This window comes from Calonectris borealis, chromosome 2 (assembly GCF_964195595.1).
Source record: "Calonectris borealis chromosome 2, bCalBor7.hap1.2, whole genome shotgun sequence".
In the NCBI taxonomy this organism is placed as follows: Eukaryota; Metazoa; Chordata; class Aves; order Procellariiformes; family Procellariidae; genus Calonectris; species Calonectris borealis.
In genome coordinates, this window is record NC_134313.1 from 124,572,333 (window position 1) to 124,599,331 (window position 26,999).

General features: G+C 38.7%; 1 protein-coding gene across 3 annotated transcripts in view; it reads left to right on the forward strand.

Annotated features, from left to right (window-relative positions):
* Positions 1 to 434: 434 nt before the first annotated feature.
* SNRK (SNF related kinase) overlaps positions 435 to 26,999 on the forward strand; it is a 51,254-nt gene continuing 24,689 nt past the window's right edge. For 2 of the 3 annotated variants that reach the window (XR_012672610.1, XM_075143342.1), the window contains exons 1-3: positions 435 to 747; positions 11,958 to 12,056; positions 13,397 to 14,090. Coding sequence is in view for 2 of the 3 variants with exons in the window: in XM_075143342.1 (XP_074999443.1) it covers positions 13,502 to 14,090 (589 nt within the window). In the remaining variant the exon portion in view is untranslated. Of the gene's footprint in view, positions 748 to 1,322; positions 1,466 to 11,957; positions 12,057 to 13,396; positions 14,091 to 26,999 lie in introns of those variants that run through there. The other variant, XM_075143343.1, reaches the window with a different exon arrangement.

Below are 26,999 nucleotides of genomic sequence, written 5' to 3' on the forward strand. Positions count from 1 at the left end.
CCCTCTCCTCAGACCTTCAACGGTTCGCCCTCCCCTCCCCTCTTATTTTGGCCATTTCCAGGGAGAATTGCCCGGGACCTTTAAGAAGCCGGAGCCCAGGGCGGGCAGGAACGGGAGCAAGCCCTGCCCCCGAGTGCCGCCGACCCACCCCCGTCCCCTGAACTGCCCCCTCCTGCCCTCCCCTCAGGCGGCCTCTCCCCTTCCCCTCCCCCTCCCCACCCGCCGCTCGCTGCCCCGCCCCGCCCCGCCCCGCCCCGCCCCCCCGCCGACGACGGCGCCCTCCCTTCCCCCATTGGCCCGCCGTGACGGCAATGGCGCGGCCTCCCCGCCGCGCAGGCGTAGCGGCGCCCTGCTCGCGGGCTCGCGCGGGTGTCCGTTGCCCCGCCTCGCCCCCGCCCCTCTCCCCCCCTCCCCCCCCCCCCCCAACGGCTCTCCGCGAGCTGCCGCGGCCGTTGTTGTCAGTTGCGTCTCGGAGTGGCTGCAGCGGCAGGGCCCGGCGGAGCGCAAGCCAGCTAGCCAGCCAGCCAGGCGCGGGGTAGGAGTCGCCGCAGCCGCCACCTCCGAGCCCCCGCGGCCCGAGTCGAGGTTCTCCGCTGCTCCCGCTGGGGTCTTGGACCCTTTCCCTCTCTTCCCGCCGCGCTCCCCGTCCCCGCCGCCTCTCCCGAGGGCAGTCGCGGCGGGTGCTGCCCATGCAGGGGGCGGCGCGGGGCGCGGCGGCCCGAGGAGACGCCGCCGCTGCTGCAGGCAGTAAGTTGCCGGTGGGGTTGGGCCGGGTTCAGCTTGGGCTGGGCCGGTGAGGACGGGTGGGGTGTGGTGGGTTCCCTTCCTCCCCTCCCTTCGCCTTTCCGTTTCTCCCGGAGCCGGCCTCGCCCGCCGAGCTTCTCCCGGCCGGCCCAATGGCGGCCTCGGCCCAGGAGGAGGCGGTGGGGGGACGTTTCCCGGCCGCCGAAGGTCGGTGTGTCGGTGCCGCCCGGGACTGGAGGAGAGGGATTTGGGGGGAGGGGAGAAGCGGGTGTTACTGCAGGGACGGCGGGCTCCCGGCGGGAGCCTCCTGTGCCCCTGGCGCGGCAGAGCCCGGCGTGCCCCACGCGAGACCTCTTCTCCTCTGAGGCAGTGTCTGTGTGACACGTCCCTGCGGCAGCAGCGCGTGTGGCGAGGCGTGCGTGTGACCGGCTCCCCGCCGCGCGACTGACATCTGACCCCACGCGTGTCTGTGCCCGTGCGTCTCCGCCCGGGTGTGTGCCCTCGCCGTCCGCCTTGGAGCAGGGACCCAGGGGTCACCGCGGGAAAAGTGGTGGCGAGTTTGTCCCTCCGCCACCCTGCTGCCCTCGCCAGCTCCGCCTCGTATTTTCTGTCGCTTGGAAAAAAGATAAACAAGCGAGGCGAAAGCCCTCCGGTCACAGAGTCGGTCCGGTCACGGGTGCGTTTTGGGGGAATGACGGTGCATCTTACCCCTCGGAACCAGGTGCATAGCCAACAGGTTTGCTCAGAATGCAAGCTGGCGTCTTTTCTGCTCGCAGAGCTGGAACGTGCCCCTGAGAGAGGCTGAAAGCACAAGTATCCCTTGTTTTTTGTCAATACGTTTATTGCTTCTGTCAATACACTTACTGCATTGAATTTCGTGCCTTTAGATTACTATAGATATTGGTCAGATGAGTAGATAAGTCCTGGAGAGAGGTCTTTGTGCTTTTTGCTGGGTGGATTTTGGCACCCAGATGGTGCTCCACTAGTTAAATTTATGGAAGATGACTTCTAAAGATGTTTGTGGTTGATATACAGCGTTGGTAATAGCTGAAGGACAGATGTGTCCCTGATTTTGGTGGTGGGGTTTTGGTTTTGTTTGGGCTTTGTTTTTTTTTTTTTCCAGTTTTTTTTATAAGTAGACTGAATAAAGTATTGGAGAACATCCAATAGGGAAAAAGCCTATATTGGCCAGAGGATGGTTGACGACAAATGTGACCTATTTTCAGGTTGGATATTTTTATTGGTAAGGGGTGCTAGAACACCTGTGAAGGAGAAAGCTTTACTCAGGATATGGGCATATAAAAAGCTTTGGGTTTTTGCTTATGCATAGATAGTTTCTTACTGATCATCTTGCTTTCAGGAGCTTGTAAAGAGTAGATATGCAAAGAAGTGGTTTCCTCAATGGTACCATTGCAGTTCCTGGAGCAGCTGAAGTGTATTGTATGACTTACAGCCATCTAGCATGAATGAATTGCATGCAAATCTGCTTACGCCTGCCCTCTGTAGTGCAGTCACTCCTTAGTCATATAGGCTGCTTTTTGGAGTTGTTTATTATGGATATATTTAGATCTTCAGGCTCTGGGGAAGGACCAGTTTAATGAATCTCAGCAAAATGAAATCTATATAGAAGTGTTTACAAGCAAATGTTTATTATGTTAGAATTAAGCAGTTCTTGCGAGGCATGCACCATTAGGAACTGGGTAATGAATGGTGGGGTTTTTTTGATAGCTATATCACAGAAAGTGGGAATTTGGCTGGTTGGTTATTTTTGAACTATTGCTGATCCTTAGAAAGAAGTAATCTGAAACAAACTTACAAGAACTAACAGTCATTGCTGCATAATGCAATCAAATTTTACCTTGTGGAACATGTTGAAATGTTAACTTAAATAGACTAATATCTACCCCTTTTACTTGTAGTGCATGAAAACATCCAGATTTGAGGACTTAATAACAAAAGCTAAGGAGGAGAAAGTCTACTCTTGTCTCATATTTTTCCTGAATATTCTAAACGGCTGGAAAAGTGGTAGAATGATGGCATGATTTTTCAAGTGGTTGGGAAAGGAAGCTAACCTGAATGCTGGAGAAGTCCCTGGTAGGCAAGGTATCATCAAAAACAGCACGTTCATCTGGCTCTTTTAAGAGAACCTTTGTGATCCAGACCTGAGGCTTCCAGTAAAAACAGGGAAAAGGGAAGATGACATCTTAAGTAGACTTAGTGATAAACTGTTTTTTTTTTTTTTTTTCTTCTTTTTACACAATTGAGAAGCAAGAAAGTACAGATTGAGTTTTGGATACAGGTTACTGCTGTTCCTTGAATCATCTTGCTATGAAAACTAATGGTGTGGGTGGTTGCACTGTACGTACATAGTCTGCTTTCTTTTTTCCAAACAAATAGCATGTTAAGAGTATGCATGTTAAGATGCTACTGCAGATTGCTTGCAGTAGTCATCTCCCTCGTGCACTGTTCTGACCAACCTGATCTGTTTTAAGGCTCTAACTCCCTGCCTTTGATATCATATTTGAGTAATTCTTTTGCAGTCTACACCTTCAGTGTATCATTGTCCTTTTTATCCCGCTAGCAACTGTAATGCCAAACTAGCGCCTTTGTCTTGCTTTGTTGCCTGCCTTGCTTTCAAGGGCACAGTATCCTGGTACAGCTAGCTTTTTTCCCTCAGACTATGTGTCTCATGAAATAATCCACTTCTCTTGGATTTTTGTCTGCTTTCAAAATTGCACTGAAATGCTGTAGCTGTAAAACTTCTTGATGAACTTCTGTCCATTCCTTCTTAATAGTGTTTTCTAATTATGTCTTAAAATAAGAAACCGATGAAACATGGTTAAGATCAGGGACACTACCTTTTGTATATAGGGCTGAACTGCAATTTATGATGAGTATACTAATACTAAATTGCATAAGCTCTTAAGTTTAGTAACCTATGAGGTTCTGTGCATCTTCCTTGTCACACTACTTGTGACACTGCTTGTCACACTTAACTGGAATGCTACAGCTTCTGTAATAATGTAAAGTAGCTGTTGTTTTAATACACATAACAGTATTATGTAAGAGCTTAAGAGGATTTGAAAAACTGTATGTTCACTTACAATTCTAGGATAACTTACCCTGGCAGAGTTCTAGTACATATAAGTTGATTAAGTCACCAACGTTAAGAACTTAATGAGGAAAAAGTGCTGTATAGTTTTTACACTTGTGAAATATAAAACAGAGCCTGTTCACTTTCTGAAAAGCTGAATCTCTCAGTTGTACAGTGATCTTCTACAACAGTGTTGGGGCATGAATGTTGCATTGAATTTGACAGACTGGTTTTTATTCTTTTCTTCATACATCATTCTGTGTTTTCTGCAGCAGTCTCCTATCTAATTACTGACTAGACTTAAACCAACTTCACTTGAGAGATAAGATGATACCCTAGACTTTTATAATTTTAGTTCATGTTGAAGCATGGTGTATTTCAGGTGTCTACCAGTTCCTAACTAATTTAGGATGCTATAAATGAGGATAAAGTATTGAAAATGAGGATAAAGTACTGAAAATGGGTAACTGTACATTGGGGTGGGTGCTATTTCTTAAGGTTTAAGTAGTTTATATCCTAGATGGAAAATGTCAGTATCTGAGAGGCAACTTGACATAAAACTTAAGTACTGAATTGGCTTATCAGAGAGATTGCTAAACAAATGAAGGTATCTGAGATTTGAGCTCAGAGATCATTCTTAAGAAATTTAATAGAAATTATTATTGCTTGCAATAGGTACTAACAATACATGCACATATTTGCATATGAATACTCATATTTGAGCTAGCGTTTGATGCTTTCACCTCCCTTGATACAGAAGAAAAATCATTGTGACTGAATTTACACAACAAAGATGATGTTGGGTGTTACAACAGTGGTAACTTACTAAAATACTAAGCTACACTGAAGTGTTTTTTGATTAATGGTGGAATGTTTAGAGCTCCTGTTAGTTATCTTTGCTACACTGTCTGGCATGAGAAAATTATGTGGTAACGTTAATAAATGGACATTTGAAAAAAGTGAAGCAATTCTGAGAATTTATGAACATGGAGTAGATGAGGCGATTCCTCTAGAAGAGTCCAGATTGGTGGAATAGAAATCTGAGTTGTCTGTTTTCTGTGAAGTTCCTGCAGTAGGTTTTCTGGAAATAAAGATGTAGTGTCCTGTCTAAAAGATAGTGATACCATCATGAATCACAATAATATGACTTCTGTCTGATATGCAGTTTCATGTTCCTAGGTATTTGGGGGGGTGGGGGGAGGGAGAAGAAAAAAGGAAAATGTGATGAGGTTTAGAATATTAAAGCCTTCAAGAAGCTACTTGGATACTGCTTATCAAGCTTGGAAAAGTATAATTTTGGGCTAGGGAGTCCAACTACCATGAGTTATCTCTGTTGCTTGTAAGATGGTTGACTGAAAAGCTTGTTGGTTTCTGTGATCTTCAGACTTCTTTGGTACCGGATCTTGACTGGTTAAGTTTATGAATGTCTGTAACTAAGATACCCATGTTAATTTCCTGTAGCTGAGGAGAAATTTTTCTTTTAGTGGGAGCTGCAAAACATGATCATTTCAATTGAAACTAATTTTTTGTATGTCGTGACATCACAGGATCTGAAAAAGTTTTATAAAAGAAAGTACTAGCAGATATAAAATTTGGAGCAAGTCCTTTTTAAAAGATGCTATCGTATACTACTTCGTGGAAGATAATTTAGGGGACATGGCACTTGGGAAGGTCTGCTATTCTCTTCCTCTGCAATAATACTTTGAGAGCAGTTTTAGACCTTAAGTGGTGTATTGCTGAAGCATCTGATATGTGAACAGGGTGGTGGTGTCTGTTTAAATTACTTTTTTTTTGTTTAGCTACATACTGGACTTTGAGAGTAGGCACAAGAGGAAAACAGAGACAATGTGAAATTAATTGCTTTTGGAGCTGTGGCTGGTGTGAGGACTTTAAATGGTGTAAAGCTATTGCTGAGTTCTCAAATCCATATGGCAGATTGCATTTGTCTTGTGTAATATACATCCTCTTAGAAATGGAAAGTGCCTTGTGAACTACAGTGGTTATCAGCACAGTTGGGAAAGTATCTTGGGCTTTTAACACATTTCACAACTAAAGGCAGTTGGAACCAATGTCAGTGACTACTAATCATGGGTTTGTCAATGGATCATAGCTTGATCACTCTTAGCACATCTGTCTTCCTAACAGCTTTGGCGTCTGGTCTGTAATCATCATCTTGCTATTGCTAGTAGTATCTTGCTATTGCTTTGCAATATATACCTACTTCAGTGTTTTGTTGTTTTTTTTTTCTCATTCACCTACTTGTTGTGAAAGAAAAAGGAAGTAACACCTTCTTGACTTAAAGTGGGGGGCATTGGAGGACCAATTCAGATCCAGTGGCTTTTTTTACTTGTCTGTACTGAAGATGATTCTCACGAAGATGTCAACTATATAGAGGGGTTTCTACAACACAACTCTCAAATTCTAGTTTGATCTTTACTAGTGTTCCGTAAACCACTTAGACAACTTTGCAAATCTGTGTGAAAGAGGAAAGCTTAAACTTTCCATGCTTGATGTGACTGTACTAATCTTCAAGAAAATAGGATGGTAGACAGCAATCTATAGGTCTAAATAAATGTATTCTTTAATTGATGATATCCTGAATCGTGCATCATATTTTTTAAGTTTAATTTTTCTCATACATAGGAGCTGCCTTGAAGTCTTGCTCTTAGATCTCAGGTCATGCAGGCTGTCCTAACTTTCTGTTACAAAATAATGTTAGTAACTTTTATTTCTTCTTAAATCTATAACGCTACCCCTGTCCCCCAATCTTTTGTTTATAGGTCCAGGAGCAATGTTTTATTAAGTTTATTGGCCTGCCAAATATTTCTGCTGCTGGCTGTTCACTGAATAATGGACCTTAGAGTTGAAGCATTCTTGTTAGCATTTTGTTTTTATTTCTGGATTCTAAGAAGAGCTAAGGTTAGGCATCAGTAGCTCTGATGCCTGCAATACATTCTAAAATAATGAAACACTGACATTTCGCTACGGGCTTCCCAAATGTTTAATGGCAAAACTTCATCAGCAATTGGCAGCTCTTGTATCTTTTCAGAGCAAAATTCTGAAGACTATTTAAAACTAGGGAATACCATTCAATTGTGCAGATTATTTCTTCTTTTTATGTTTGGAACATAGAACTACTTGATAACTCTTATCTTCATGATTTTAGCTGTAGCCATGCTGAATGGTAGAGAGATTTGCTGGTACATTTTGACATTTTGGTAGCGCAGTATGAGGTAGATGCTGACGCTGTGGGAGATGACAATATGAAAATAAAAGAAGTGCATGTACACTTTGAAAAATCTGCTGTAGTGTTTTGTTGTGGAACTTGTCAGGAGCGGAAGAGTTTATGGGGTTTGTCATCAGTAAAGGGGAAGATATGCATGTATGCTGTGATGCAGTCATGCAAAGTGGAAAATAAAGCATTAGATAGCATTGTGTATATAAGGGCTGAGTTGTAACACTGCTGCCCCTGTGTGTCATGTACCCCCCCCCCCCCCCCCCCCCCCCCCGCCCCAATAAGAACGCTGCATCTGCAAAGTGTTTGGCTGTAGGGCGGGTAGATTGCTGTCATTTGTTTTGAGTACCTTTGAATGGTAGCTGTGAAGGCTTAGGTCACAGGAGGGTGGGGGAGGAAGGGCTGGACTGTGACACTTGTGTGGTGGAACAAAAGGAGAATAGAGGTTCTTGGGATCTTAAGTCCCATATTATGTCTTGAATATTGGGTAGTAGGAGGCTTAAAAAGTTCCAAATACTCCGGAGGAATTGAGTCATGACTAGTTTTCAGAGCATGTGGTATGCTTTAAGTGTGTATGTTCTTCACGCTTCACTCTTGCAACACTTTGTACCTGTTTCTAGCGTGTTGGCTCTCCCTTACTTAAAAGGAATAGTGATCGAAAGCCTTCTCAGGGAAAGTAGGTTGACACACTGGTGCAGGTGTAACATCACCACATGTAAGTAGTTGCTCATATAGTAACAAAAATAGACTGTTTTTAAAGGCTCATAGATTAGGCTGTGAAGGTATCTTACAGTAGGATAGCAGATAAAAATTGATAGGAAATATTGGAAAAAAATGTGAAAAATTATACTTGCACAGTTTGTATACTGAGTTGGAATTTCCTTCAGTTTGTTCTCAGATACTAATGATTTGTACAAATTGCTTTCAGAGTAAAAAAACTGCTTCTGGATCTCTGTGATCATTTTATGTCAAATTTTGGTTTACTGTTTCTAGGAAGAATAGTAACATAAGTCTCAACATATAATTATGTAGTAAATAAATAATTGGTATAGATGCTGTTATTCATCTGAGACAAAAGAGAGCAAAAGGAGAAACAGGGTGAAACTTACTTCATCTGTCTTGTGGATGTGTATAATATGTACATCCTAAACTCCTGTTACGGAAAATGAAAATGTGTGCTTTTAAGAAATGATTCATTTGATCTATTTAGCTATCTGCTTTAGGGTGCAATTTGTTTTATCATAGACTCTTATCTGTGTTGACTGAATCTCCATTTATCGTGGAGACAGGAATGGTTAGCTGTCTGTGGACGGATGAGGCCCAGTGAAGATTACTTCAGCTTTTGTGTCTGTTAGCCTGATGATGCACGGAAGTTTTTTGCATTGATAGTATTATAACATTTTGTTGAAATGGGATGTTGAATCTTCGTTTTCTAAAAAAAGAAGCTAATATGCACATTAAGGTAAGATGAACTAGGCTGGTCTTGCATGTAATGTATAATCTAATGAAACTTCTTGGACAGGATGAATTGCTTAAAGAAAAACTAGTGTCTCTGAAACATGCTGTTTTTCTAAACAGATCTGTTAGAGATCTATTCATCCATCTTTTAGAGATGGTTGAATCACCGTACTGTTGTTAAGCCTCTTAATAGGATGCATGTGATATTACAAAACGGCTTCTGCAGATCTCCATTACAGAGGCTATTTGCAGTAGTTTGTGGAATAGGATCTATGGAAGGAAGGATTTGTTCTGAATCTATTTACTGGTAAATGTCTACATTGCATAAAATGAGTATCGGGGGCGTAGCTGAATTCTGGTATAGTTAGGGAAAACTGCATTTTTAAAACTATAATTAATTCTCATGGATTAAATGCTGCTAATGGTTAGTAAGCTCGCCAACTAGAAAACCCAAACTCTCTAGTCCTGAAAAATGAACTTATAAAGGACTTGAGATAATGTGAATTAAAAGAAAGACAAGTTTTCTGTGATAAAACTCTCTTAAATGTTTTTCCTCAGGCTGTAGTTTGGCTTGCTGGCAAAGTATGGCTGGTTGAAGTTTTGATAGTCGTATGCTGCAGTTTGCAGCCTCTTCATTTGGTAAAAATGTTCAAGAGATCACATTGTAAACTGGATCACTGAAATGATCTGTCATTAAAACTAACCCTGTTTGGAGCGTGATGGTAGTAGATGTGTTAAATCTGGAAGTTTTGGGTGATTCCATTTATAGCTAGCCCCAGAAGTTTTATTGATGTAACTAAGGAGACAACTGCAAAGAAAGTATCACAAAGAGGCTTCAGCTCAAAATCTGATACCTTGTGAAACCTCACTTAGTTGATCCTTAAGTGCTTTCAAAATTCTGTTTTCTTATCCTAGAGAGAAACTGAGAAAAAGAAACTACTTCTCTGAAAAGTGTTGGTATACCAACTGCGATCCTTTAGGTAGCATATTTAAATTGTAATCAAGGTTTGTATCTATATGCACTATGACAGTTTTGCATCCATTTGCTACTACTGAACAATTCTTGATTTTGGTATGTTCACTTCAAACTGTGTGTGCATCTAAGATCCTTGTGTTTAGCTGTGGGAGCTTCGTCTCTGAAGATTTATTTTAAAACCACAGAATTAAAAGTTAGTTGGTCTGTTATTGTGGAGACTTTATGTTAAACTGTTAATAAATCTGCATTAATTTTATTTCGGCTAATGGGGCTGCAACATTAGTAAGCGTAGTTTATCTTCCATTTCTGTAAGCTTTTATCCTATTGATTACTGTCTGATGTATTTTTCCACGGCTTAAGCATAACTGATTTTTGCTGGAATTTTGTTGACAGGTTGATGTTTATGTGTATTCTGTCATTTAGAGATAAATCACTTGAGTTTGTACAAAGATGGTTGAGAATGTGCCAAGTGAACAAAATAATTATGTATAAATCTTTCCTTACCGCTGAGTGTTGTAGTTACTTAAATTCAGACAAGTTACATTCTGTTACATCTGGCTAGGTTTGCTCTCTCCCTTTTGCTGTGCCAGGGATGGTACCTTCTTGAATTTAAGAAAGAAAAGCTAAGTTAAAATTGACTGAGGCTTTTTTACCTCCATCTTCCTTACCTCTTCCAGTAACAAAACTTGGGTTTTGCCATGCACTGAGAGAGCTCAGTCTTGTGTGCAGGTGTTGTTTTTGAATCCAAGACTTAACAGAAAATCTCTCTTAAAACCATGTTTCCCCTCAGAGAGTAAAGGTGTTTCATGATCTGGGCCAGATTTGTAGGATGTGATGAATTTGTGTGAATAGAGATGTAAATCTTGACGTTTGACTTAACATTCAAGAAAGAAATGGTCCGTAAAAACTTGAGCACTGGAGTTTGTGTTGTTGGTAACTTCAATTGCATAGGGACTGGCTGTCTGGTTTTTTTTTGACATGACTTTTACATTTTTTTAAAATTTAAGGATTCTAAAACTGTTAAGTAGTTTAGCATAAGGTATTGACTACAGGATGCATTGTGGGTAAAACAGATTTGTAAGGAGAGGTGATGTCCTAGGGGCAGTTAAAAAAAGTTGTCTGTGCACTCTTTTTTTCTTTTAATTTTATTTCTTTAATCTAGAAGCAGTGAAGAGTCTGATTAGGGTGCTGTGGAGACAGCAGTTCTATAAAGCATGTTTGTGTGGGGTGTTTTTTTGATTTTTAAATGCTTGCAGTCCTTTTATGATTGAGACTCTGGGGTCACACAACCATATGGGACACAGCTGATTAATATCTCCCCTGTTCCTTCATACAGGTTAAGGTTAGGTGGTTTATGTGTGTACATGGACTATTTTTCATTAGTCTGCATTTTGGGGGTTAGGTCAGTATGATGGAACATTATACAACTATAATAAAGCATTACATAAAAACATCATCTCGGTGCTCAGTAGTAGTCAAAAAAAATAAAGTCCTAAGAAAGTAGTATAGAACAAACCAGAAAATATGTAGAGAGAGGTGAGAAGAATGCTGAAGCCTGTGGAATAACCTCTGTAAAAGGAGTGACAGACTAGGACCTGAACAAGATTGAACTGAAGCTAGGAAGGGAAGAAGCTAAAACTGTGAGTTGCTTAAGGCAAGGTAAATAGAGTATGATAGTTCTTGTTTTGGAACAGACGGTGAATGACAAGATGCACAAATTATCAGAAGATTAAAAACAAACAAGAGGAAGTGGTTCTTCTTACAGCACATAGTTAAGCTATTAAACTCCTTGTTGCAGGATGTTCTTGAAACTAAAAATTCACATGCTTTAATAAAGCACCTGCCCAGTTTCACAGGGAGGGGTGGAATCCATCAAGCATTCTTAAACACAAAGCCACTGCCCTCTGATGTAAAGAGGTTTTTTGAATCCCTTAAAGATAAGGAGAGTTTCATTATTTATGGTTATGTTTGCCATTGTACTATGTTCTTCCCTGTGCATCCTCTAATGATTACTTACCAGGTAGGAGAGTGTTTGACATTTGGTTTGGCATTTGAGTGGGCATTTGGTTTACTGTAGCATGCTTTAATCTAGTTTTGCACTTTCTGGAATAAGGAGGGGGTGGTATTACATCGTTAATCGGGAGCGTTATGGGAAACTTTGTAAGATGAGCAGTATTGGGAAGCAGATATGCCAACCCCAATTTTGATACTGTGGCATCTTCTGATGAAGTGGACTAGTTTTTGGAAGAGCATCTGAAGCATAGTGCTTAGTAGCAGAATGAAAGGGTACAGTAACACAAAACCCAATGAAGTTTTTTAAAGCTTGATTATTATCTTTAAAGAAAAACAACAACCCAAACCCCAATGTTTATATGATTGTTACACTTACCCTATTCCTTGTCTGAGTTATGAGGTTTCAGAAGTTGATTGTTTTCATTCAAATTTTGCAGGGGTGGAGGTCTCAAACTGAATTCCCACGGACTTTGTGGAAGTAGATAGCTGGATAGAGAAGAGGTTATACCATGGCTCCAGCTGAAAGAAGCAGTAAGGTGAGCTTGTTAAACATCAGAGAATCCTCATAGGACCCCCAACCTTGTAATTGAATCCATATGAAACTAGGTTCATTAGTTTCACTGCCTGTGAAATAACTTGTTTAGCAGGGAGTGTTTTTAATCTAATGCTTATGTTTCGACTTGAGAATAACTAATGTAAAGGGCTGTTTGTTTGCCAGCTTCCTTTTCAAAGATTTTCTTTTTGAAGTTCAGTTTTGAAACTGAAAATATATTCTAAAGAGCTATGTTTTCTGTATTTTATTGAGTTGGCAATAAGCCATCTCATTTTCATATTTCTAGTTACTTTGCACTCGAAGTGGGAGAAATAGCTTTTTGATAGGTACAGATTTTTATTTAAACCTCAATCTAAGTTAAAGATGCAGGAAAAGTTTTTGGGAGGTTTTGTGTGTGAAAAAAAATGGTAATGGGACATAAGACCTTCAAAAACAGGTTTGAATATGAACATTTTATAAGTTGGATCTTGTTTGCTTAAATGCCAAATTAACTGGTAAGCAGGAGTTCAGCACAAATTAGCTGAACTTTTGAGTTCTCTCCTCTTCCTTCCCACTCTTCTTCCCCTTCTCCTGACTCATTCCCAGGACTGCTGAACATATGCAGCCTACATGCAAACTTTTTATCACCAGTTTTTATAACTCCAGTCAAAATATTTAACAAGACATTTTATTTAGCACTAAGAGCACATCCAAGCCAAATGTTTCATTTCAGCCTGTAAAGCTTTGTTTGTTTGTTGTAATTACAGTATTGATTGATAATTCTCAAACTAATTAGAGTAACAAAATTAAGTCTTGTATGTCAGTCTGAGCTTTGCTAAACAGGAAGCTGTTAAAAGGGAGAAGGTAGAAGTCCGAAGTCATGCCGTTAGAGCTGTTTCATGCTGCAACATGAAGGAATATGCCAAAAAAAAGATAAATCAAGCATGTTCCTCTTGTCAATATTCTGTGCTACCCAGCTGATTTCTAATGCAGCTGGAAAAGTTACAGATTTCAGCTTTGCCAAATTTAACAGTCCTTATAACACTGATTTCTTCAAGTGTTGCTTGCAAGGTTTCTAACTCAAGAACATGAAGGCCACTGAGTTTCAGAGAAATTTTCATTATTGCACTGTTGAAATTCACTTTCTTCAAACATACTGATAATGTGATTTCAGAAATCTGTTGGTTACCATGGCATGGCTTATCAAACCATGGTTTGGCAAAACCCCCTGAAGAATTCCATAAGTAATCTGTAATAATGTGCCAATGTTACTTTAGGAGAATTACAGGATAATAATTTTGTTTATTTTTATACAAATATATAATCTTGTCTCTTTATTTTTAGGCATGTTTGGCAGTGACAATGGACTATTTATTTGCATCGGATACTCTTATATGAAAAGATCACGTTTCCAAAAAGCTTAAATATTCTTTCATCTTCTGAAACAGAATGGCAGGCTTCAAACGAGGATATGATGGAAAAATTGCAGGATTGTATGACTTGGATAAAACTTTGGGCAGAGGCCATTTTGCTGTGGTCAAACTTGCTCGGCATGTCTTTACAGGTGAAAAAGTAGCAGTAAAAGTAATTGACAAGACCAAACTGGACACTCTAGCCACTGGACATCTTTTTCAAGAAGTTAGATGCATGAAACTAGTGCAGCATCCCAATATAGTACGGCTGTATGAAGTGATTGACACCCAGACTAAGCTTTATCTTATCTTAGAGCTAGGTGATGGAGGAGATATGTTTGATTACATCATGAAACATGAAGAAGGTCTGAATGAGGATCTGGCAAAGAAATATTTTGCTCAAATAGTTCATGCTATATCCTACTGCCATAAACTGCACGTAGTTCATAGAGACTTAAAACCAGAGAATGTGGTCTTCTTTGAAAAACAAGGACTTGTGAAATTGACTGATTTTGGCTTCAGCAACAAATTTCAGCCTGGAAAGAAGCTCACAACAAGCTGTGGATCTCTTGCATATTCTGCTCCTGAAATTCTACTTGGGGATGAATATGATGCACCAGCAGTGGGTATGTCCTCTTTGAATTCAACCGATATTCTAAACATAAGTACTATGATGTTGTACCACTGTTTTCTGTTTCAAGATAATGCCATATGTGGAAGCCAACTAATTGGCAAGAAATAATATTGTAGCCTGGATTGAGTTATGGATGAGTTATGCTGGAGCAGCTCTGTTTGAAGGAGATACTCAAACATTCTCAAAAATGCTTAGAAGTTCTTTTTGTATGAAATGAGGTAATTGTATACATTGTAATTAACTTTTCTATTAATAATAATGTGAATGCAATGTGTATATTTGTACTTGCTTTGTTAGAGGATCCATCTCCTTTTCTGTAAAGTGCCTCATTTTAATATATTTTTAACATCACACACACACCTCCCAAGCCCCCAACCACCCAGTGATTTTCTTTGCTCAGTTTAGCCATATAAGAATGATGTAAGCCCAGGCTGCTCACATGTTCTGCTGCAAGGTGGTAGGAATCCATTTTTAATAAGTACTAACTCGGCTATCAAAGGAGGAGACGGGATATTAAGGAAGGCTTGAACTCCCTCTTCCCCTTCTCTGCCCTCTTCTTGTCTGAGAACTGAAAGTAGGGGGTGAGTTCCCAGTTGCTCTGAATTGTTTAAAAGGTAAGAGAAATAGTAATGTGTTAATTGGCCTTCATCTTTCTAACTCGAAAGTGGAGTGTGCTAGAGAGACTACTACAGAAAATTCTCTTGCTCTCTGTTAGGTCTACTGCTATTAGCAGTAACTTAGAGGTTTTTTTAGAATAGCTGTAAATGTTGATAGAGTCACTGAATAATGTCCTGTAGTCATACAGATTGTTGGTATCTCTTAGTTGAGGTAGAACTCCCTTCAACAAATTTAGATACATATAATTCCAAATGATGCTTTAAAAATAGCTTATTGTAGTCAACATGCCTCTTGTTCTTGTGTGCCCAGTATCTGATACTTTTACTGTTGTAATAACACCCATTAGGACTCTATACATGGCTCTGTGTGTGTTTTGCTATGGTTATAGTAGTGGCTGTAGTTTAAGACTGACTTGTCCAATTTTTTGCTAATTTACCTGAGGTAAATGATCAGCTAATTTTGTATGCTGACAAGGTATTCCTGCACACTAAACTAAAATTCTTGCATTATTTTTAATATAAATATTTTTTAGCTAGTAGATCTTACGGTCTAAGTGTGCTGTAATGAGGAATTTTAGATGTCTGTGCTATTTGTGGTTTTGCAAATCCATGTTGATGCTACAGTGATGCTTGACAAAATGATTTCTATTTAGAGTCAAATGTTCTAGATGAGTTGGTTCTGGTTTTATTAGTGGCAAACTAGGGATCCTAACTCCTGAGTTCTTCTATATTCTTCTATGTCTTTTTATTTTTAATTTCCTGAAGCATGAGTGCAACTGATGGAAAAGCGCATTTGTTAAATGTTCTATACAGTGCTTCATGTGAATTACTTCTTGAACAACGGAGTAGCAGTCAAATTTTGGAGGATAAGCAAAAAATGAAGTTTTGATATTGCTGCCCAGCTGAAGATGCTTGGAAGAAAGGAGGTGTATGGGGATTAATGGGGGGAGTGGAGGGCGTTAGGAGCATTATGACCAGATGGTCCAAATTAAATTATGTAGTTAACAAAGCACACTTTGGACCTCTTAATGATAAATGTAAGAACGGTGGCATCACATAAAATGTTTCTTAGAGGACTTTGTAAACAATTGGATAGGTAAACTTCTGAATAGTACTAGAAGAAAATGGTTTAATGGATTCATAGGGGAGGATGCTAGTTAAGTTCTATTTCTGAGAATATTTAAATACACATCAGTGGTTAGTTTTTGCTTACTTATTCCCCAGTATACTGTCTCAGTTAGTGGATACTAGAACTTCACCTATCATAGTTGACAGATTGCAGTGCTTATATTCTAACTTTTTTAGAGGCACAGTTTTCATCACTTTGTAATACACTACAAAATCTCTAAAGTATTGTCAGTACAATAGTTACAGAATAAAAATATCAAAATTTACTACGAGTTGCCAATAAGATAATGACCTTGAAGAGTCTGGATTTTTCTTCTCTAACTGTGGGTAAAAAGGCAAGATACACTATGTAAGATTTCTAAATATGACTTCTTTGTGTACTTTAAATGCAAAGATTGTGGGGAAAAAAAAAAGAAAAAAAATACTAGGAACTTTAAAGCCTTCCTTCCCCCTTTACCCCAGATGGAGTCTTAAATGTGGAATCTTAAAAGAATGTATGTTTAGAAAATGTATCACTAACCATGTGATTATGCAACTGAGAAATCAGCTTGTGCAAACCTTTTTTTAACCTTTAAAGATAAACTTTCATGCTAAGATGAGGTCATACTTGTGGACTAGAAGTATGTATAAATTCGGAAGTAGACATTTTCAAAAGAAGAGAAACTACATCAGTTACCTTTTGATGCTAGTAATATGCAAGGTGTGTATATATAGCCTGAAATAGTGGTGAAGTGCTGTGAACTCATTCAGCTATTGGCTGAATAGGGCTATTAATATTGCAAGAGTAATGACTGACAATGGCAAGGATTTTTTGCCAGTTAAGATGAAACTACATTGTGGCTGAACCAATCTAAAAGCTAGTTGCTTATGAGAAAGGAGGTCATGCTTTCTCCAGTGCAACTAGATGGTCCTGCCCCTTTGTGAGCATCTGACCACTTGAAAACCAACTCGATTTATTAAAATGCCAAATTAAAAAGGATTGCCCTGATTATACTGTGTGCATTTTAAGGTACATTTGCATTCATTATATTTTAAAACCCCACACCTGTTTTCATTTATCCAAAATTGTTTTTATATTCACAAAAATTATTGCAAGAAAAATTGATCAAGGTATATGATGTTTTTTTTTTGCCAAAGATCTTTGCCACAAACATGACTTTTCTGTTGTCTTATGAATAATACTAGAATGAGCATATAAAGGAAAAGACTTTCTAACATTTTCTTGCTACAAAGAGCTGAAATATTCAGGGCAAGTCTTTTATTAAGTTATATGCTTAATAATAAATATAATGGAAAAGCGTGCTTTATGAAAAGGTAACTACTTCAGCTAGTTTAGGGATTAATCTTTCCTTTGTGATGCTACTTAAAAGTTTTCACACTTGAAAAGAGACTAGTTAATTTAGGACTCTCATTTCCTTTTGTGTTTAAGGCTGTAGTTAAAATGATGCAAGAGGAATATTAGGTAACGATCCTATGTTCCCAGGGCTTTTAAAAAAGCTGAGTGAGTTAGATAATGAGAAGTTCTGCTGCTTGTAGTTTCCCATGTTTTTTTCACACTTAATTAAAATTTGTTCTAGTCAGAGGAAAGTGTGAGGACTGTTGCGCATAAAGTTCATTTTGTAAATCAAATGGACATATTGTAGATCAGGCAGAGTTCTGTCTAGAGCAGTGGTGTTATCTAGCAAACTCCAGCATCATTGGAAAGTGGGTAACTAAAGATGAGAAAGAATAAAGCATGCTTCTGGTAATACTTCTGTTCTACCATCATCAACAGAGTTTGTATCATTGAATAAATAGAATTCACCTCTTTCCTAGGTGATAAAGCTTAATTACAGTTTTTCAGATTAGTTGATTCTTTCAGAGGGGAGCAAGTTCTATTTTAACTGCTCGGCATCTCTACAAAGTGTTAAGTGCTGTGTAGGCTACAGTAATTCTGGAAGAAATTGACACTTCTGATAGGTTTTTATTATTGTAGCGGGTATCCTGTTTGTGATTTTGTAAATGCATAGAAACATTTGAAGACGAAATTCATCCTTTGGGGATGAGAAATGGGCAAATTCAGATTGTAAGATTGGGATTGTCTATTTAGCACAGTTGAGCACAGGCCTCTAGAACGGTACTGTAATGCACAAATAACATGGTAGGTATCATCGTAATTATTTAGCATTGCAGTGTGTCGTCACAGCAACACCAAGAGAACGGTGGCAAGATGTTCCTCATAAGACATGACTAACAAGAATATTATGGTTACTGTAACTCAGTGCTATTCAACTGGAAGTTTGTACTCCAAATCCAACTTGCTGCCTTCTTGGAAGTTGCAGGGGCCAACCACTTGGATAACATTCATTACTTTAGTAGTTAGATGCTGGCTTTTTTGCACAACTCAGACCTTGGATATCTTCTGACAACATGGTAAGGTAATAATGGATGTATGTATTCATTATCTAGTCACGTATTTTTGATTCTTAAAGGAAACAGAGGATTTGCCATGCATACCTTTCCCTTTCCTGAGATGATGATAATGCTTTTAGACCCACTTTGTCTCTGTTGGAACGATCCCAGATTCTTCTGTTTCATTTTTGCATCAAGCAAGGGCTTCTTACTTGCATATAGTGTTGCTGAAGTGTGTTTGGTCTTTCAAAGCTTCAGCCATGTTTACCTTGTGCTTGAGCATAGCTAAGCAATCCCGATGACCCTATCTGGCCTGTGTGGCGCTAGTTTTGATGTTTCTGCATGTGTATAGCACTTCATTCACAAACTGAATGACTAATGTAAGCATAATGGCCAGTGGGTATGTACAGTAGCCTTTTAGACTATAAAAATGCTGAATATAAGATTTGACAGACTTGAGTTAAAAAAAGAAAAGTGGTAAGATACTTGCAAACCATATACGGTGTTGAATCATTTATCATACCTGACAGCATTTTGGAGTTTCAATATGCTCAAAATCAGATTACAGCCAACTTGACAGAAATGAAAAGCAAAAATTCCTACAAAAGCTTTTCACTAATTGTTTTGAAAATCTCCCTTTTGAGTGTTGTATTGCAACACTTTAGAAGATTTATAGTTAGATAGGTTATAGAATGAGCCTGAAGGTGGAAGGGTGCAGAAGGCTAAAAGAGTGTAATACTTAGCGGCTTCCAGTAGAAGAGGGCTTCCCCATCCGTTTTGCTTGTGTCAGTGCAGAGCTGCCCCTTCTCATGTGCTGCACTGTTGCATGGCTGACCATTTGATGAACTGATTTTATCAGGTAACTTGACAGAAAACTGTTCACTTTTCTGCAGGCTTAACTTCTGCCAGGTTAGCAGAGCTGTTTGTTCCCTTAGCATTGAGTGGAAGAGTTGGTGCAAAGGAGCTGAAGGAAGCACGCAGCTTGGACTGGGCGAAGGTGGTAGGACCTGCCCCTCTTTGGTGTTAGCAAGTTTATGTTAGATCAACTTGGCCTAGCTCACTTCACCTTCCATGTGAGAGAAGCTCATTTGACTGAAATTCATCGAGTATCATTGCCAGTGCGTTTTTAAGAGAATTGTGTGCTCTACTTTTCCAGCTTCAAATGCTTTTTGAAGCAAAACAGAAGGAATTGATGTGAGTACCTTGTGTATTTCAGTGCTGATTTCTCCTCCTGTGTACTTGTGTCAGTGGCCACACTTTTCTGCCTTCTCCCTGCTGTGCTGTGTATCTCACACTGCTGAAAAAACTGAGTCAAATTTGAAAAATTATCAGAAATGGTCTTTTTATACTCTTTAGAAGGGACGAATGTAAGGAATTGATGTAGAATACTTTTAGAAAGTTTCAATCTTGAGGATATTCTTGTTATGTTAACAAAGAATGTATTTTTAAGTTCTGTGGCAATTTGTATGCAGGTAGTAAAATTTATTTTTCATGAAAGGGGAGTCCAATTTTTATGTAGTATGCTATCCTTTGATTCTGCTTTTTTCCCTCAATCTAAATACTTTATTGACAAGAAAATACTTTTAATGCTTTAAATGATTGAGGGTGTTATGCTACAGGTATTGGAGCTTTGTATTCAGAAGTGAAGTTATGATGTGACAGAGCTGTAATGAAGGGTGCAAGTCTGTAGTCCTGATGACTTCTCAGTAAATGTGTGCCGGCTAATATTTATGAAGTATAATTTAAGATCCATCCTGGATTACTTTATGCACAAGTTTTAATGCATTCACCAGTAAACTGCTGGGTAAAGCAAAGAATAATTTATCGAAGTGAAACTACAGAGGAGAAGCTGTCAAGATAATCTTCACTTACTACCATATCAGCTGAACTGTAACTTAAGTATAGGGATGTTTCTTAGTCATCTTGCTGTGTTCATGGGAGAACTGTTTTCATAATATATCATAATGCTGTTGGAGCAAGATTTCATTATGATAAATACATCTTCACAGCCAGGAAGCTTCATTTTATGTATCTTGCAAGCAAATATTCAGATTACTTATGTTTAGCTCATGGCTGACTACTTTGGCAACACAGATCTGGTGGGACGTAAATTAATGGTGTACTACCTAGTTATAAACCAGATGCTCAAGTTTTGCATTCATGTGTAAAGATGTACTAAGATGTTAATTTTTATAAATAAAGTACAAATTATATATTTTACAGCTAAAACCTTTAGGAAAAGATAGTCGATCAGAAAATATGAAGGATTCTTAGATACTAGGAGCAAATTGTCTTTAGTATTTATATGTAAAGAAAGACCAAAAACATTGCAGTGAAACATGTATGTAAATTGTATGTGCTGTATAGACTTTGATGTCCAATGGTTTTGATAACATGTTTTATACAGAGAAAAACTTCCTTCTACATTTAACTAATTAATCCTGGCTAATTATTTTCTGGAGTAGTAGTATTGGAAAGTCAGTTCACGCAGAAACTGTTGGTTTTGTTTGTGTTTTTAATGTAAATTCAGTAACTTCTGAAATGTGGTTAAGCAACAGAAACCAAAGGAGAAAGAATGCATTTCTAAATGCAGAATTGATGAATCAGAGTAAAACAGACTATTTTGGAATAAAGGCAGTGGCATGTGTTCAGTAAGACCTTTCAATGGTGGTGTTTTCTGTTAAAATATCCTCACTGAAATTTGAGATGCAGTAGTTACCAAAAAATAAAGAACAACTATTTGTCTGTATTTTAATAGTTTTATGCAACCAGCAAAACCCATGTTAACTTGTCTTCAGGGAAAAATAAGTACTAGTTGCCAGATTGAAGGAAAAGAAGAATCGCTTCCAAAGATAAGACTAGTTACTGATGATCATGTCTTAGTCAAATAAAATAACATATATAGAACAGACTGTTTCATCAGGCAGATAAGCTAATTATGAAAATAATTTGCTAAATGCCATTTGCTATTTATGCTCTTTTTTGGAGGGATAGGGGAAGGAAAAGATTTCTCCTAATTCTCTTGTCTGGTATGTGTTCTAATAGTAATTTTAATTGCATTTGTAGTGCTTTAAAACAAGGAGAAAACCCAATTCTGCCTGTTAATTTTGAAAATGTTAGCATTGATTGCAGATGATCTCTTCCTCGGCCTTCTGAAAGGGAAAAATAAATCCCATTTTACAAAGAAAAAAAAAGCTGAATTAACAGATGGTGACATCTCTGAAAACTAGAGAGGTCAGTACACAAGTTTATTCAAAGCCTTTTTCATGAAAAGTTAAAGAATGGAAGAATAGTTCAATCAACTAAAAATTGAGTATCTACGAAAAAGTAATCTTTGTTCTTTACTCATACTCTTCAAACTTTACAACTGGTCCGGTTTGAGCATCTTCCAGATTTGCCAGCAGATGTGCATATGGTAGTGTAAAAATACTTGTGATGCATAGAAATGCTGGAATTGTTGACGCAAAATTATTCTATGCTATCTTGTTACTGACCTTTTATACAAGGGATACAACTTTTTTAAGCTTTTTAGCTTATACAGGGGTGGAAATACTGTTCTTATTCTCCTTTTGGAGCACAAGTATATCAACAATATAACAGGCACCATTCAAACAATTGAGTAGTATGATACCAGCTTTTATCCTTTTATACTGTAGTATGTAATTTTTCATCACTGTTTTTAATAGAAGTCTCATTTTCTGCATTGTTTGAGTTGTCATAAGAATTTTTACTCCTAAACTGTGTTTTGGTTCTTCAGGTAATTACGTGAAGCTGTGCTATAAATTAGCCTATGCTGTGAACCAGATCTTAAATTTCAACTTGTAACAAGCATGCTTACCACTGTTATCCTCATGAGTTATCAGCCTGTACCTACTCCTGAGCCCAGTGAAGGTTCCACTCCTAAATTCTAATTCAAATAAAGTAGTTCATGATGAGGTTTTGTGTCCAAGTTCAAAACAGCAGTCTTCAGATACTGCCCAGTTGCTGCCTAGCCCTGAACATGCCCAGAGTGAAGAGATGCTGATCATCTTTACATTAGATTTTTGTATTTAGATCTGCATGGAAGAACTTGATATTGAAGTGCTGATGTGTTGAGTCTCTTTCAAGGCTTGTTTTCAACAGGTTTCTATGGATTTGGCTCTCTTCTACAAATCTGCTCTGAAGAGGTTGTAGCAGCAGTGGTGATGACATTCTCTTTAATGTCTTAAGATAGTGGTTAGAGTAATTGCCCATGATGCTGGAAATCGGGGGTCTGTTTCTGTCCTTCATTTATCCAGTCTGTTGATACCTCTGCAGTGGCAAAATAAACATGTAAACATTTCTGTCATCTCCATAAAAGTTGATTTGTTTTCTTTTTTGCTTATTAAGTGGCTTCTAGTGGAAGGTAGCTGTTGTGTTCAGCTGTTGCAGTAAACATTCCAATGAGAAATGTATAAAACCTGACGAAATTTACTCAATGTTACAAATCACTTCTGAAGAAGCAGACTTTCTGTAGAAAGATCTGTCTTACCAACTGAGCAATATACTCTGTTAAGCAGTTCTACATTTAAGTTAGGAGGAAAAAAAAATCTTTTTCCCATAAAGGTCTGAAATAAACAACTTTAATAAATGGACTCAATTTACTTTATGTAGTGAAATGTGAATGTGTCTGTTCCAAAACAAGTATGGATTTTTAGCTACTTAAAATCACAAATTCACATAGCATATATAAAGTGTGACGAGTGTCTGACTTCTGAGGAATGGTAGGTATGGTATAAGGTTCCTCTGTTACATAAATTGTAGCTTTCTGAAGTCCGTAGTGTTTATTTTAGGAGTAAATCAGGAACTTTAGAAAGCAATAAATGGCTAATGAAATGGTGAAGCCCAGCTCAGTCGTTAAGCAGATGAATATGGATATCCTTTGTGCAGTGTACAAACTGGAACATAACAGATGTTTGACTGCCCTGTGTTTAAGACAGGCATAGCATAGGCAGCTAATGATGTAGTTTGGTTTCTATGGCAGTGACTTCATGTTATGTAAGGAAGTTGCATATACACAGCCCTGGTTGTCATGGTTCTGAATCCTGCTTGAACAGTCCTTTCCTGATCAACATTATTTAATGGCTTTAAAAAACAATAAAATATTCTCTACTGCAGCTAGCTAGTTAGTGCTTTTAAAAGTCCTAATCTCTCTTATTTTATTCTTATAGCAACGGCAGTTTCAAGTTACTAGTACCCAATTTAAAGGCTAAATTGCATCTTGAGATCTTCACTGTGCTTTTGAGGGAGACCTTGATTTTGGCCACTGCAGTATACAAGTGTGCCTTCCTTCACTATACTCATTTAAAGTTATACAGGTTATAAGCATGCTAAATGCATGCAGCATGTCAAGCCTAAATTCTGCTTTTCCATCAATTTTCTGCAGAGAGCAAATTAGATTACCCTTGAAGGGGAGGAGAGGAGAAGTAAGCAGTTTCCATAAAGCCTTCAACTGCTAATTACTAAGAGTAGTAAAACTTGAAATTGTGAAAAATAAATTATTGTTTAAATCTGCTTTTCTAAAAATGGGTCTCTATAACCCCTTTCTTCCCTCTGTTCCTTCAGTTAAGAGTCTCAAATCTAGAATTGGCACTGGCACCTGTGTTCTGAGCTGTGATAGGGGAGTATAGCTGCAAATGTACGCTGACTCATTGGCCCAAGCCAAGGAGTTTTGCGTACAAAACCTGCTCCTTTATCTGGTTAAACTATCCAGGAGTAAATTTATTACATCTAAAGGTTTTGTCTAAAACCTGATTTTTTTTTTTTGAGTGTTAACATAGCACGGTAGCTAATATATTATCTTAAAATGATATGCCAGGGGTGTGAAGGTGGAGGAGAGGCAGATCTCTTCACATGGTTCTTTACTGTGTATACTGTATGTCAAACCATATTTGCATTGAACTGAAAGTGAGATTTTTTTTTTTTAAATGGCACAGCCCATTTGACAGGTCTCAAAAAAGCAGTCTTGCTCTGCATTCATATCCTGTCCATATAGTTCTGCACTCTCCTTTGGTTTTTCTTTTTTTGACTCTGGTGCTTGTGCAACCTGTTAGTGAGCCAGTGCCATTCAGTGAATGGGTAAAAATGTAAGTGGATGTTGTCTTCTTTGCTTTTAAATGTATGTCTACAGCTTCTAATAATGTGTGAAAGCAGGAAACTCTCTCAGCTAGGATTTATCCCCTGAGTCGACATAAGGTATATCAAATTAAAAACATACTATAAGGGCTGCTTTCACTAAAAAAAAAAAAAAGTATGATTTTGCAAGTGTGTGGAGATCTTTAAACTTCGAGTTATTTTTCTTCCCCCTTTCCCCAGTTATTAGCTGGTCTAATAAGAGATGCTACTTCTTTCTAGAAGCCTTGCTTTGATGAGATGTCAGGCTCTTATTTAATTCATATGCTCCAACATCTCTCTAACTAGCTCACACAATTTTTTTGTCAAAGTTGATGCTTTTGACCAAATCAGAGCACTAGATCTTGACTGAGGCTTTCACGCAGTTGGAGTGAAACCCCCTTTTGTAATAGGGTAAGAATGCTCTGGGATTTAGAAATGAAAGATCAAGGTGCCATTGTTTGCTCTGCCGGTGGAAGTGGTCTCCCCAGCAGAAGCAGTTATTCCCCCTTTGCTACACCTAGTATGTGAGCAGAAATTGGCAATAGTAGGGTACAGCACAAGAATGGGCAGTATGTACTGACCAAGTATTGATCAAAGCACTTGATCAGTTGGGTGCAAACCATCTCCATCTTCATTAGGTTCCTTGGGATCCAGAGGACAGACGAGTTTTCTCTTTATTAATAGGAAAGAATAATAGAGTAGCGCTGATTATGGCAGCACAAAACAGTATGGTAACGAATGCTCCAGTGTGTGGCTTTGGGTATTGTTTGGGGAAATACTAAGATTTGGTAAACAAGCATTATAACAAAATAATCTCTGATTTTCCTTTACTGATTTCTCAAAGACAGCCGTGCTTAAAGATCTTGAATTTTGCCTCTCTCAGCCAGATAGCACTATTCTGGAAACCAAGAATTTTCCAAAATGTACCGTGGTTATTACATTAAATGAGCGAACAAAAATTGTATATTTAAAGAGAAGAAGGCATTTTCATTTCTTTCAGTCTTTTTTGCAGTATGTTTTCTGAATTTTACTGAAAAATACGCAGCTATGGATCTCCAATAGAGAAAAGTGGAAAGCGCAGATACAAGATTGATTTTTGCATGTATAGAATAGCTTAAAACTAATAAATCACATACAAAGATTAGCATTTCTTATATACGTACCGTATAGTCATTTAACTGTTGATCTTTTAAATCTTTCAAAATGATATGTGGGTATTAACTCATTATTTTGGAATATCTGCTTTGAAGACTTCGGATTCTAAACCTTGGATTTCAAGTTACGCTGAAGTCTAGCAAGCCAACATGTTTAAACTTACTTGCAGGTTGGCAGTGTAGGTCACCTATTTAAATTTAGAAGAAATATTTACAAATAAGTAAAACTTCTAACCCTCAGGTTTATGGATCCTTTTTACAAAGAGGAGATGATTTCCCCTTTTTGGTAGTGTTACCTACGTCAAGCTATAAGTGGCTTCAAAACATGCAAAATAAAAACTTTACAATGCAAAACCTGCAGGAATTTCTGTTTTCCTGGAAACTTAATTGTAGAGAGAGCTGCCAGTAAAAATCCATTTTTTTTGTTTCATCCAGCATTGTGTGTGTCTTAGAAAAAGTGCCAATGCAAAATTTTGTGGTAGGTGGGGAAGGGCAAGATACTGCTGTTACTGTTCTTATTTTGGTTATGATTGCGCGCAGTTGTTGTCTGAATAATTGTGGTAGTTTGAAATATCAGTGAATAATCCACTTCTTATATACCAGTTCCATTTTTCCATTGTTCTTGCAGGGTTTGTATATTTCAAATGAAGTTACTTCGAAAATTTTGTTTCATGTTTCCTGTTTTCTGCCAGCTTTTTTTACCACTTCCTTCACACTTACCATCCTTTACACTGTGTTTGGTGTGAGGTGTGAAAAATAATTGTGTTTTGTAGCTGAGTTGAGACAACCTTGTGCTGGTTTAAATGGAGCATTCAAGTTCTGTATGTTCACAGTGTTATTTTAGTTCTTACTGTGCTGTGTCATGCTTTCATTTTCTCAAATAAACACCTACAACGCACTGCTTCTGATGGGCAAAAGGAAGTATAGTTTTTCTATTGGTACTGCATACTCCAGTGAGGTGCCTCTGAAGATCATCTGGTGTAAGTCCCCCTGGTCAAGCAGCAACACCTAGAGTCAGTTGCCCAGGACTGTGTCCAAATGGCTTTTGAGTATCTCCAAGGATGGAAACTCCAGAACCTCCCTAGGCAACCTGTGCCAGTGCTTGGTCACCCTCACAGAGAAAGTGTTTCCTGATGTTCCGGGGGAACTTCTTGTGTTTCAGTTTGTGCCCATCACCTCTGGTCCTGTCACTGGGCACCACCTGGCTTCATCTTCTTTGCACCCTCCCTTCAGGTATTGATATGCATTGATAAGATCCCCCCCAAACATTCTGTTCTCTAGGCTGAACAGTCCCAGCACTCTCAGCCTTTCCGCATAGGAGAGATGCTCCAGTCCCTTCATCATCTTCATGGCCCTTCATTGGACAATCCAGTAGGTCCATGTCTCTCTTGTACTGGGGAGCCCAGAACTGGACACAGTACTCCAGGTGTGGCCTCACCAGAGCTGAGCAGAGATGAAGTGTCACTTGCCTTGACCTGC